This window comes from Natator depressus, chromosome 1, assembly GCF_965152275.1.
Source record: "Natator depressus isolate rNatDep1 chromosome 1, rNatDep2.hap1, whole genome shotgun sequence".
Classification (NCBI taxonomy): Eukaryota; Metazoa; Chordata; order Testudines; family Cheloniidae; genus Natator; species Natator depressus.
In genome coordinates this window covers 61,611,110-61,623,913 of record NC_134234.1, presented here as the reverse complement: position 1 = coordinate 61,623,913, position 12,804 = coordinate 61,611,110, and the positions used below count along the sequence as shown (strand labels likewise).

Below are 12,804 nucleotides of genomic sequence, written 5' to 3'. Positions count from 1 at the left end.
AAGTGCAGAGTCCTGCACTTAGGACGGAAGAATCCCATGCACCGCTACAGACTAGGGACTGAATGGCTAGGCAGCAGTTCTGCAGAAAAGGACCTACGGGTTACAGTGGACAAGAAGCTGGATATGAGTCAACAGTGTGCCATTGTTGCCAAGAAGGCCAATGGCATTTTGGGATGTATAAGTAGGGGCTTTGCCAGCAGATCAAGGGACGTGACCGTTCCCCTCTATTCGACATTGGTGAGGCCTCATCTGGAGTACTGTGTCCAGTTTTGGGCCCCACACTACAAGAAGGATGTGGAAAAACTGGAAAATGTCCAGCGGAGGGCAACAAAAATGATTAGGGGACTGGAACACATGACTTATGAGGAGAGGCTGAGGGAACTGGGATTGTTTAGTCTGCGGAAGAGAAGAATGAGGGGGGATTTGATAGCTGCTTTCAACCACCTGAAAGGGGGTTCCAAAGAAGATGGATCTAGACTGTCCAGTGGTAGCAGATGACAGAACAAGGAGTAATTGTCTCAAGTTGCAGTGGGGGAGGTTTAGGTTGGATATTAGGAAAAACTTTTTCACTAGGAGGGTGGTGAAGCACTGGAATGCGTTACCTAGGGAGGTGGTGGAATCTCCTTCCTTAGAGGTTTTTAAGGTCAGGCTTGACAAAGCCCTGGCTGGGATGATTTAGTCGGGGATTGGTCCTGCTTTGAGCAGGGGGTTGGACTAGATGACCTCCTGAGGTCTCTTCCAACCCTGATATTCTATGATTCCTCTTTCTCCTGCCATAAGCTCTGAAGTTCTCGCTCTTTTCCAAGGGTGTAACTTGAGCCATTTCAAGAAAACACACATGAAGGCAACATTAGTATTAACAGATGTGAGCTAATAAGGGGGCAGAATGCAAAGTTCACCAGAACTTGAAGAAAAAAAAATACCAACTTGCCTACTAACCACTGGGAAGCTCAGGAGGATTAAGTCATCTATTTCTGTAGAACTGTCACCATATACCCTTTGAACCAAGTTCTTATCCATGGTCATTAAGTATCTCCATGCACAAGGAGGCACATAGCCCTGACTAAAACATGCCTTGATTAAAAGGACCCCCGAGTCCATGTCCTTCTGGATGATAAAGAAGGTGGAGGCTTCCCCAGTCAGAATTAACACCTTGCTAGCCTTGTCTACACTACCAAAGTTGCCCACTGGCAATAGGAACTGCTGAAACAGGGAGGAACATGGTTTGACAGGAATCATCAACAAGGACAAGCCACATTCAGAATCATTTCAGATAGGCTAGTGAAAGCCTGTTGCTGATTGTTTATCCAGAGGGGAGGAGGACTCTCCCACACAGATGTTAGGAGAGAGGCAGAGTGGAGGAGAACTCTCTCTGTTCAGCAACTAGGATGCAGACAGTGAACCCTTCCCCCACAACACACCAAGCCAGGACAAGAGAGTGACAGTTCCTTTTCCTTTCCAGCAGCTGGGAAATGCACTTTCAAAGTTAAACACCCACTAGCTAGTGGTTGATGTGGAAGCGGGTGCCTTAGGACAGGAAGCCCAGCACCTTCCTCCCCAGAAGATGGGGGAGTGGTGGGCTTTTCACTTCTGCAACATTCCACCACCACTCTTCCATCGAAAGCAGAGGTGGGCAAACTACGGCCTGCAGGCCACCTCCGGTCCATGGGACCCTCCTGCCCAGCCCCTGAGCTCCTGGCCCAGGAGGCTAGCCCCCAGACTCTTCCCCCCCGTCGCCTCAGCATGCCGCCGGCACAACGCTCTGGGCAGCTGGGCAGCACAGTTGCAGAGCTGCAGCCTGACCCGGTGCTCTGGGCAGTGCAGTAAGGGGGCAGGGAGCAGGAGGGGTTGGATAGAGGGCAGAGGAGTTGGGGGTGGCGGTCAGAGGGCAGGGAACAGGGCAGGAGTCCCCGGGGGGGCAGTCAGGAAGGAGGGGGTGGGGTTAGATGGGGCAGCAGAGGGCAGAGGGTGGTGGATGGGGTAGGAGTCCCGTGGGAGCCGTCGTCAGATAGGAGGCAGGGGCCAGGCCATGCCTGGCTGTTTGGGGAGACACAGCCTCCCCTTAACCGGCCCTCCATACAATTTGGAAACACATGTGGCCCTCAGGCCAAAAAGTTTGCCCGCCCCGATCTAAAGCATTCATTCAGTCTTGAGCTAACAAGTTTAGACCTTCAGTTCCTAAATATCTTGTAAGTTTTTCAAACCCTGCAGTTCACTTTTGCCTTCCATACACCTCCTTAGCCCTGTATTCTACCCCTTTCAAGATTGCTTGAAAGAAAGATTTCACTCCAGTTTCATGTACTGTTTTTCAGTTATACTGTTCTTATTTAAAAACAAAGCACAACTACAAAGGGTGGTTTGTGAATGAGGTTTCAACTTCATCAATACAGTCTCTCTATGCATGAGGGTAGGCAAAAAGCCACCTTAACTCCTTGCCTATCTTCGTACATAGACAGCAAAATTGCAGCAACGTGGATCCCGAATTTTATAGAAATGTAGGACTGGAAGGAACCTCAAGCAAAGATCAAGTCCAGCCCCCTGTGCTGAGGTAGGACCAAGTAAACCTACACCATGTCTGACAGGTTTTTGTCAAACTAGTTCTTAAAAACTTCCAAGTACGGGGATTCCCTTGGAAGCTTATTCCAGAGCTTAACTACCCTTATTGTTAGAATGTTTCCTGTAATACCTAACCTGAACCTTCCTTGCTGCAGATTAAGTCCATTACTTCTTGTCCTGCCTTCAGAGGACAACAAGAACAATTGATCATCATCCTTTTTATATCTCTAACATATCTGAAGACTTATCAGGTCCCCTCCTGCCCAGTCTTCTCTTCAAGACTAAACACGCCCAGTTTCTTTAACATTTCCTCATATGTCACTTTTCCTAAACCTTTTGATCATCTTTCACAAAAATGTGGCTGCTCTGAATGATTTTTGGTATTTCAAAATGAATCATTTACAAAATACTTTGTTATGTTCCTTCCTCGAGCACAAGTTGATATGATCTGCAGTTTAAAAATTACAACCCACACCCACAGTTTGATTCATTGACCTATTGGCCATCTGCCCCAAAACTTGAAAAAAAGTGATCTCCCACTTTAGTTTCATTGTAAACACCAGTGATTAGGGCACCACATAATGTACTTTAGGAAGAGGATGTAAGTAGTTTCATGCCCTCTTCTGAAAGTCCAGTCTGGGATGCAACCAGCTGAGTAGAGCCAGAAGAGTTTAGAAAAACAGCAGGTCAGACATACTGGTTAACCATTTCCCCCATCCCCTCATTGTTAGAATTCACCTTAAAAAAAGGAGGCCATTTTTAAATTCCGGCCTAATGCTGCACTTACTTTTATATTTGTGTCTATTTTTGTGGTTATAATTTTCATGTTACAGTTTTCAGTGCTCTCAGCCAAGTCACTCACTGTGCTTTCTTCAAGTTGTTCTTCCATTGCCTAAATAACTATTCAAAATATGTAAGTGATAATGTTTTACAGGGTTTTCTGCACCAGTCAGATGAAATTTCATGAAGGTGAAAGCTATGTATTTATGTTTTAGGAACTTCTTCATAGTCAAGTTCATTAAAATCCCACCAAGAATAGCTATTATCCCTAACATTTTAACCATTATTTGGGATTTTTTTTTTTTTTTTTTATAATCCACCGAGTCAGCTCACTTCTATTTCCTTACCCAGTTTCTGTGGTTTCAGGTTAATTGGTCCCGGCCGGTGCTGTTCCTTCCACCTCTCCAAGTTCTCCAGTTCTTTGTTGGCAACTAAATCAAAAAGAAAACAATCAGCATACAGAAATAAGAGCCACTACTGTAAGGAACTTATACTACTGTTAAATTACATCACATTAAAAACTATGTGCACTCAGGGGCAGGTCGACTCTATTCTCCACAAACATAGTTCAAGCGACACTAATGGCTGGTCCATATGAAAGATTAATGAGCCTATGGTACCAGCTACTAGCCAGGGGACTGCTTTCATCTCTGAAAGCCTTGAGTTCAAATCCTATTATTGTTGTCTTAAGCAGGGCTGGCTACTATAGATATATAGACTACAGTCATGGTAGTTCCTGGCTGGTAGCTCTCCCCGATAATAACAGCAAGTTACCTATTTAAAATTATATAAATAAATGCATAGAACTCCCAAGACACGTGCCATCTGTCACTGCTCACTCATGCTGCTTTTTGTTCTTTCCCTTCCCTGCATTCATCTGTTCTCTATGGATATTATAGGCTGTGGGACCATCAAGAAAGTTAATCTCTTCACTGCAGCCATTTTTGGTCTATGGAAACTAGCTGCACTGCCCTCCCATTAGTTCCCCAGCCCAGCAGACCTTCCTGTGAGGTGCAGAGTTATGGCACCCCTACCAAGCAGGGCAGAGCAGGAGCAGGCTGGAGAAGATGGGGTGGGGATTGCAGCAGTTCTGCATCTTGGCAATTCTCCTCTGCATGGGGACTATGGCAACAGGGGACACAATCTAGGGTGGTACATGGGCTGTTCTAACCTGCTCCAGGGGCCAGTCTGATCCTTGCCAGCTTTAGTAAAGGGAAAATAAAACCTCCACTCTCAGACTGCCTACACAGTAGGGTAAAATGTGTTCTGCTGAACATATGTTCAGACCTACCTTCTTTTCTAGTGAAAAGGCGGCCTTAGTCACCCATGCCACTCTCCACTAGCACTGGGAAGAATTCCCCCGCTTGTCATTTTCCTTGTCTGTAAACCATCTTGGCCCCAATCCAGCAAGGTGCTTGCAGAGCTTTTTGAGTGCAGTGCACATGCTTAAGTTTTCTGCTGGACTGGGGCCCTAGCGTTTTGTTGTCACAACACAAACACAACTACCACCATGACAGCAGCATTGTGTCTGCCTGGGCTGATTCTCACTCCTCTGAATTGTTTCCCTCCTGGACCTAAGGATGGTGGTTTGGTGTAATGGAACAGATGCCAGGATTCACTTTCTTTCTAGAGGAGAACACCACAACCCCACACCAGCTTACTCCAGGAGTGAGGTAAAGTGAGCCCTGGATCAACCACAGAGTCTTAAAATTTAAGAAATTAAAATTAGCCACTCTCCAAAGGGTTTCAAACCACACAGTGCTGACCCACTGCTCCTACCCGGCCCTGGTAGTTGTCTGACATTATGAAAGATATTGGTGAAGAGTTACAGTGCAGAGTTACTCCCAAATATAAGAACAAAAATTATGAAAAATCTTCCAGTTCCTGCCAAATAAAACTCCTTAATTTACTCCTAATCTTTTCTGTCCAGAATGTGTATTCATTATTTACTAGCAGTGGCTAAACAAAAACATTTAAGCCAGCCAATATGAACTTTTACAATGAAAGAATACTTTAGATTGCAATCTAAAAGAATGTTTACTGTATACACACTGTATACCCTGTCAGCATTTTGAGGCTTGTGTGCATTTATAAAATTATGTAAATCACTTGCATCTCTGAGCTTGTTACCAAGGAATTTATGTACACAGTTCTTTTGATTCCTGGATTTTGTGTTGTTCTCTTTTTTTTAAAATGTATATGATATATGATTTTATTTTATACGCCAAATTTTCAGTAAAATGGGCTACTGCAATTTTTTAAGGGCTTGGTGCATTTCACTGCATCCTTCAACATGGAGGGAAAGTTTAGATATTAGACCTGATCTGGGGAGGCAGCAAATGTCTACAAGAGCCCATTGAAGCTCAATGGGTTTAGTATCTGTTAGTAAATATTAAACCTTTTAGTTCTTTCTGTATATTTGAGTCATTTATATATTAACTATTCCTTAGAATCTATATTCAACAAAGAGAATGTCTGAATTCTAAGGCCCAGAACACTGGTCCTTCACCGATAAGGAACCCTAATCGGGAACTGTGTGTGTTAGGCTATATTTAGTAATTTGTAGTGCCTTCCTGTCTATAAAACTCCAGATATTCTTGGAAACCACCTCTTTAATATACACATATTTATAAACTTATGCACAAATAGCTTACATAAGCACATATAAGCTTGAGAAACTAGTGAGGGATGATTGTTACTGCAGATCTTCCCTGTTGATTCCCCAACAGAAAACAACGATTGTGGGGTCAGAAGGACTCACTGAAAGACATTATCTTGAAGAATTATTGGTCCTTTCAGCTGTAAATAATCATGCCTTCACACATAAATCAGGTAAGCTGAGAATGCATAGAAGTGATATCAGAACATCTGTTTATTTTGGCAAAGAGGGTTTCTTTGCCTAAAACCCTATATGACGACACTGGTAAGGGAACATAGTTGGGGAATGAGAACTGCACCTCTCTCCAGATACAGTAAAGGAGAGACATAGAGCCACTTCTTGGTCTGACAACACAGGCGTGGTAATGTATCTATTTCTTTCTGCATAATGTTGTACTAATCTGATTAAATAATTCCAATTGAGCCGGTTGTTCAACAATCTCAACTCTAACTCAGACATGCAACAATTGGAGATGTAGATATTCTGTGCTGTTCAAATATCAAGCCATTGGAGGTAAGATGCCTTGCATTGTGCAGTTGTACTTAGAGAATTTGTTAAGCACATTCTATAAATGGACATTTTCTCCCTGAAAAAACAGTACACGTGACCAGTTTAACCATATAAACATGCAATAGGTACACTATGCCAATATTGGCATTAGAGAAAGATTAACTTGACCATGGATAGCTAAACAATACTCAAAATTTGATCTTCAAACCTAAACTCGACACCTGGGGGTGGGGGGAAGGGAAAAGAGGAGGAGGGTTATGAACTTTAGGAGGGGCATCAAGTTAATTCTGAATGTATCTTGTAGAACTTCATTTGAACAGCTATGACACCACCTTTCTAATGGGAACATTTTTACAGATATCCCGTCTTTCTATGGTTGAACTATTCGTTTCCTAATTTGGCTTTTCTACCCATGCAAAATATTTTAGAACAGATACAAGAAGAGTCTGCACGGTGATGGAGTTTACCTTTACTAGGTGATCACAATCAGTGCTTAATTTTTGCTGGGTCTTGCCAGGGCTGAGCCCCGGCACCTCTAGGTTTGCCATGTCAGTTATGAAAGTAAAAAGAACTGTTTGGTCCTAGCACCTCATTACAAATTAAGCACTGATCACAATGATCCATTCTGGCCGTGGATTCTATGTTGTGGTAGCTTTAATATTATCACAACTGCACACATAAAACCAATGTAAAGGCGGAGATAAAACTGCAAGGGTCATAAAGCACAAAAACAAAAGCTGCATTTTGTAAAAACAAAAACACACAAAAATACATCTTGAGAGTGTTAGATAATGCACTTACTTTTCTGTATCTTGTTCCTTCTGGTTTCATTTGGAGGTATCAAGACATATGCGCTTGTACTGGAACGGAAAGAACATTGTTAATTACTGTCATATGAGCCGATGAATTCATTACTATCCTCTATTACAGTGTTTCCCAAACTTGGGATGCCACTTGTTCAGGGAAAGCCCCTGGCGGGCCAGGCTGGTTTGTTTACCTGCTGCGTCCGCAGGCTTGCCGCTGCAGGCCAATGGGGGCTGCACTGGCCATGGTTCACCGCTGCAGGCCAGTGGGGGCTGCAGGAAGCAGTGCAGGCCGAGGGATGTACCAGCCACCACTTTCCGCAGCCCCCATTGGCCTGGGGTGGTGAACCGTGGCCAGTGGGAGCCACAATCGGCCGAACCTGCGGACGTGACAGGTAAACAAACTGGCCAGGCCCGCCAGGGGCTTTCCCTGAACAAGTGGTGTCCCAAGTGTGGGAGACACTGCTCTATTTCAATATGGACCTTTAGAATTTCTGTAAGAATAGCTACAAGGTTTAGAACAAAACTGGATGTATGATTTCTGCAGCAGGTATATACACAGGGATGTTTTCAATCACAAGCCATGCTGTATGTCATGTGTGTCAAGAATAAGATTTTCAGAAATACTCAGCATTGGCCTAACTCTGCTTATGAAAGTCCCACCCTCACTGCTGATATAATGTCTCCTTCATTTCAAGATGTAGGAGACTATGTTATACAGTACATCCTGTCCATGAACATCAGTCAAACGTTTGTCTAACGGGGAAGGCATGGGAATTAGCAATTCTGGGTTCTATTCCTCTTCCCAGGCTCCATCCTACAAGGTGCCTAGTGCTCTCAAGCACCTATTGATGTCCATCTTTGGCCCATGCCTCAGTTTCTTCATCTATAAAATGGGGATAGTACATCACTGTGATGTCATGAAGCTTAATGCTTATGAAGGACTTTAAATTTTCTGGGCATATTTATTATTTTGCAGTAGTGCTTGAAAGCCTCCCCCCCGCCCCATCCTGCAATCCAGAATGGGTCCCAGTTGTGCTAGGGGATTAAAGAGACATTAAAGGAATGGGGTGAGGACAGAGGAGCACTGAGGGCAAGAAGAACAAGGCTGGCAGTAGGAGAACTATGAAGGAGAGACGCAGGAGGTGCTTAAGGAAAGCAACTGAAAAGGGGACAAGGAAAAAAAAAATCACACAGAGCTTCGACTGCAAAAAGCAGCCTGCTGCTATATCACTGAGATCCAGGGCTGGGAAGGAAAGTATTTATATCTGTTTAATTACTGATTTCTCTTTGAACGCTTATTCTAGGAAGTGGATTCATTTAAAAAAATTAAACTATGGAGCTGCTTCCATTAATGGAGGCAGCTAATACAATCCTCTCTTATCTTATTATTGTGATAGCCACTGAACATTTTCCATGCAGCCAAATATCCTTAACAACTGGAGTGCCGCAAACTCAGTGGAAGCAGTATGTACTGCACCATCACAAATCTGTCTAACATGATGTGTTATAAGATTGTGCAGACAAAAGTTCACACCACAAGGGTTCAAAAAAAGAACTAAATAAGTTCATGGAAGATAGGTCCATCAATGGTTATTAGCCAGGATGGGCAGGGACAGTGTCCCTAGCCTCTGTTTGCCAGAAGCTGGGAATGGGCAACAGAGGATGGATCATTTGATGATCTCCTGTTCTGTTCATTCCCTCTGGGGCACCTGGCATTGGCCATTGTCAGAAGACAGGATACTGGGCTAGATGGACCTTTGATCTGACCCTGTATGGCCGTTATGTTCAAGTATTGCACTTAAGTTAATGATCAATTTAAGGCAAGTTAACAAAGCTTATCCTTGTTTATTTAACACAACTTGTTATTCTTGATCATATTACTGTATGCTTCTCCAAGCATTCCCTTATTTGGCTGGATTTAAAAATGTTTAGACTTCCTACCCCCAACTAAGCTTGAATGTCATCTGCTCTTTGACGGTTTTGTTAGGTTTGTTTTTATGGTATTTTACTAGCCAGATTTCAGACTACTTCTTCTCTTGAGATGTTATTCATGAGTTTGTCAACTTCTTCAGTCCTCTTCTTGTTTCCTGTATTGTCTCTCCAAACTTTGCCAAAGAAAATTATGTATAGTTTTCTTTTTCAGAATGGACTTCAGGGACTATGGTGATGAGCCCTATAAAAGGTTACGGATACAGATAGAGATAGGAATTAGCCTTTAAATGTACTCTCATATGGTAAGGCTCTGAAATTTCACAGTATTATGTTTCCTCTCCTTTAGATCCCCAGTTTGTTTGTTTTTTTAAAACCTATATTAAAAAGTATCTATGGAAAGAACGGTCAACAAATCCAAAACATACATAATCTCCATAAAGATGATCATTTCCTTAGTCTGACATTCCTACTGGCTGAAATATATGTATCAGCAACAAATGCATCAGGGCAAGGTAAAAGAAGTAAACAGCATCATAAAAGCCTGTGCAGTTAAAAGGAGACTGTTAAAAGCTGAATGGGTTTTCATATCATTGAAGTTTATTTGGAAACCAGATGAAAGCTTCAAAATAAGGAGAAGAGAGGCAGATGCAGAGCAGGAAAGGGACAAAACCAGCTTTGGCTTCCTTCAAGTCTATCATATAGTGCTTTGGTTATTTTAAACTATCAAAATAGGGGGGAGGTAAACACCTTTTTGGTCTCCCTTTACTGAAGTCCCTATGCATGTACCTACTCCATGTATGCAGGTTACATTAGGAGCGTAGGGTTGAAAGGTCATTGATGAGGAAATTCCAGGTGTGCACCATTGGGAGTTGGAAAATGACTTGTTTAACATTAGAGAAGACCCAGCTGAACAGTCAAAGTGTGGCTTTGGACACCCAAGGCTTACTGGAAATCAGTCAGTGTGGAAACTCAGTCCTAAGTCCTGCAGTTACCACGGGTGTTCTTTAATGAGGTTCTGTACAGGCACTGCAATCAACTCACAGACTGTAAATTGCAGGATCTGGGCTTAAATCCATACTCTAATTTGTTTTTCCTTTTCCTTGAGACCTTTGCATTAACTGTTACTTTTGCCTCTCTATGAAAGGAATTCTTTCACTCTGTTTGAGCCAGTTTGCAATACCATGTGTCAGACATATCCTCTCACAGACACTCTGATCCTGCAAAGCCTTCAGAACCCTAGTTACAAGAGGGCAATTTAACATTCTAGTCAGTTTTCTGTTTAAGCAGAATCTGAGCTACTGCAGTAACTGTATTTGGAAATGAGTTATCCTAATTGCCTTGCTGGAAATTAATGAAACGTCCTAATTTTGAAGATTTCAAATGATCAATAGTGCACACAATGTGAAGTACAAAGAGTATGAAAAAAATGGCATGGAACAAAAAGGAAATATGTTTTCTACTACTCAGGCTCCAAAATACTTTTTTTTTAAATTGTTTATTTTGTGCTTAATGAAAAATCTATTGTTTTATTTTTTTTAAAAACTTTTCCTTGTAATGTCTCTTTAGAGTTATAGAGGATGTGTTTCTCCTCCACCTCCCCCGATAGAAATCCCATTAATAAGCTCTGAAAATCCTTGATGGATTTTCTGAGATTTTCCCCACAGAAACAGAGAAAATACATTTTGGCTTACTACTACTTTTGAGCAAACATTGACTTCTTTGATATTGGTCTGAGTATGGTGCCTGAAACCGCAATGCACTTTCTTTTTAAAAAAGAAAGAACTGTTATGAGTTTGTGAAGACAAATTCCACATATTCTGGGGTGGTGGGGTGGAGTATTTGACTGTGTGGGTGGGAGTGGGGACACTATTTCAAATAGAGAAGATATGAAGTAAAGAAGGAAAACACCAGCAATGTTCGGTTTGATTTGCACCAAGTGTACATACTCTTATGTATGTATTTTATTCATGCAATAGTCCTGATGAAGTTGTACTTAAAATGCTTGCAGGACCTGGACCTTCATAAACTTCACACTGCTTCCTTGTGCATAGTTTTTGATTAAACTACACAACATAAGACTGTTTTGGTTGCACATGTCCTATTTTGCCAGATGGCGCCCATTGATAATTTTGCATGTTATTTTTGCCATTTGGCTGGGAAATTCTTACATTACCTGGCAAGAGGCAATGCGAGCAGCAGCATGAGCACTCTCCTGTCGCTACCTTTACGGAGCCATGCTAATGAAATTGGAACTGTTACTTTTGCATCTCTTCAAAATGTTATCAGTTATTTCCAGAGCAAGTATGTCCAGTTCTACAGTATATGCACCAATACAAAATGGCTGCAAGCTAATTATTCCACTCTCCATGGCACTAGATCTCATCTGATGTTCAGTTTGCAGTAAGAGATAGAAACATGAGAGTCCAAGGGAGAGCATCACAAATGGTTAAAGGCCTGGAAAAAGAAGAGATGTGGGCAGGTTCAGTCTACAGAACCTGATTTAGTTGGGGACTGGTCCTGATTTAGCTGGGGATTGGACCTGATTTGAGCAATAACCTCCTGAGGTCCCTTCCAACCCTGATATTCTATGATTCTATCATGGAGACATTATAACCATCAACAGCTATGGAAAAGGAATACTATAAAGAGGACAAGAACGATTTATTCTCATTAGTCAGCGGAAAGAAGCAGAAAAATGGGCTTAAGCTGCAGCAGAGAAAGTTTACATGAAATACTGCATGAAGGAAAACAAAGGCTAGTTGACTTAAAGGATCAAACTGTCAAGGAGAGTTGTATCATCACCTTCAAGGATACTCACAGATGGACTTAGCATTCAATTGTCAGGCACTGTTTAAGAATATCCCACTTCCTAAGGCACATATACATGGCTGCATTGGTGGACACCAGCCACACATGCAGCTGTCACCAACCTGCCAAATCAGACATTTTCCCAAAGTGGGTCCATGCTAGCGGTAAACAACTGCCCGGTAGCTGTCTGTTTCCCATTAAATGGAGCTAGTTGCAATGGATAACTGAAAATTACAGTGCTAGGTCCAAATCCTTACAACAGATATGTGTACACAGACACACTGATGTTAACAGGGCTCTGTGTGGGTGCAAGTGTCCAGCAGCATAGATCCATTTACAGGTTTGGGTCTCATCAATTTCTCCCGTCATCATTGGACAAATCCTGCAGTCTTAATTTATTTCAATGGGACTTTTCACTAAGAGGGTTGTTTGCTGAGGCACAGATTTCCCAGCCCCAAAATAAAAAAAGACAGTGTCTCTTAATAAAAAAAGAGACACTGTCTCTTCTCCAGGAACCCCTTTATGGGAACATCTAGAGCAGGGATGGCCAAACTGCGGCTCGTGAGCCACATGCTGCTCTTTTACAGTTAAAGTGAGGCTTGTAGAACTCCCCCCCTCCCATTTTCCACCTACCACACTATGCAGGAGCTTGGGTTTTCTGCCTTAGCCCCACTGGAGACACCTGCCAGGGCTCAGAACTTCAGTCCCACAGAAGGTGCCTGCTGGAGCTCAGGGTTTCAGCTGCACTCTTAA

At 42.6% G+C, this 12,804-nt stretch overlaps 1 protein-coding gene across 1 annotated transcript in view; it reads right to left on the bottom strand.

Moving 5' to 3' along the window:
• Nucleotides 1-12,804, bottom strand: part of EPSTI1 (epithelial stromal interaction 1) — an 81,309-nt gene that overhangs the window by 63,807 nt on the left and 4,698 nt on the right. The window contains exons 2-3 of the mRNA XM_074961353.1: nucleotides 7,307-7,365; nucleotides 3,684-3,767 (exon numbers count right to left, since the gene is read on the bottom strand). Coding sequence (XP_074817454.1) covers nucleotides 3,684-3,767; nucleotides 7,307-7,365 — 143 coding nt within the window. The remainder of the gene's footprint in view (nucleotides 1-3,683; nucleotides 3,768-7,306; nucleotides 7,366-12,804) is intronic.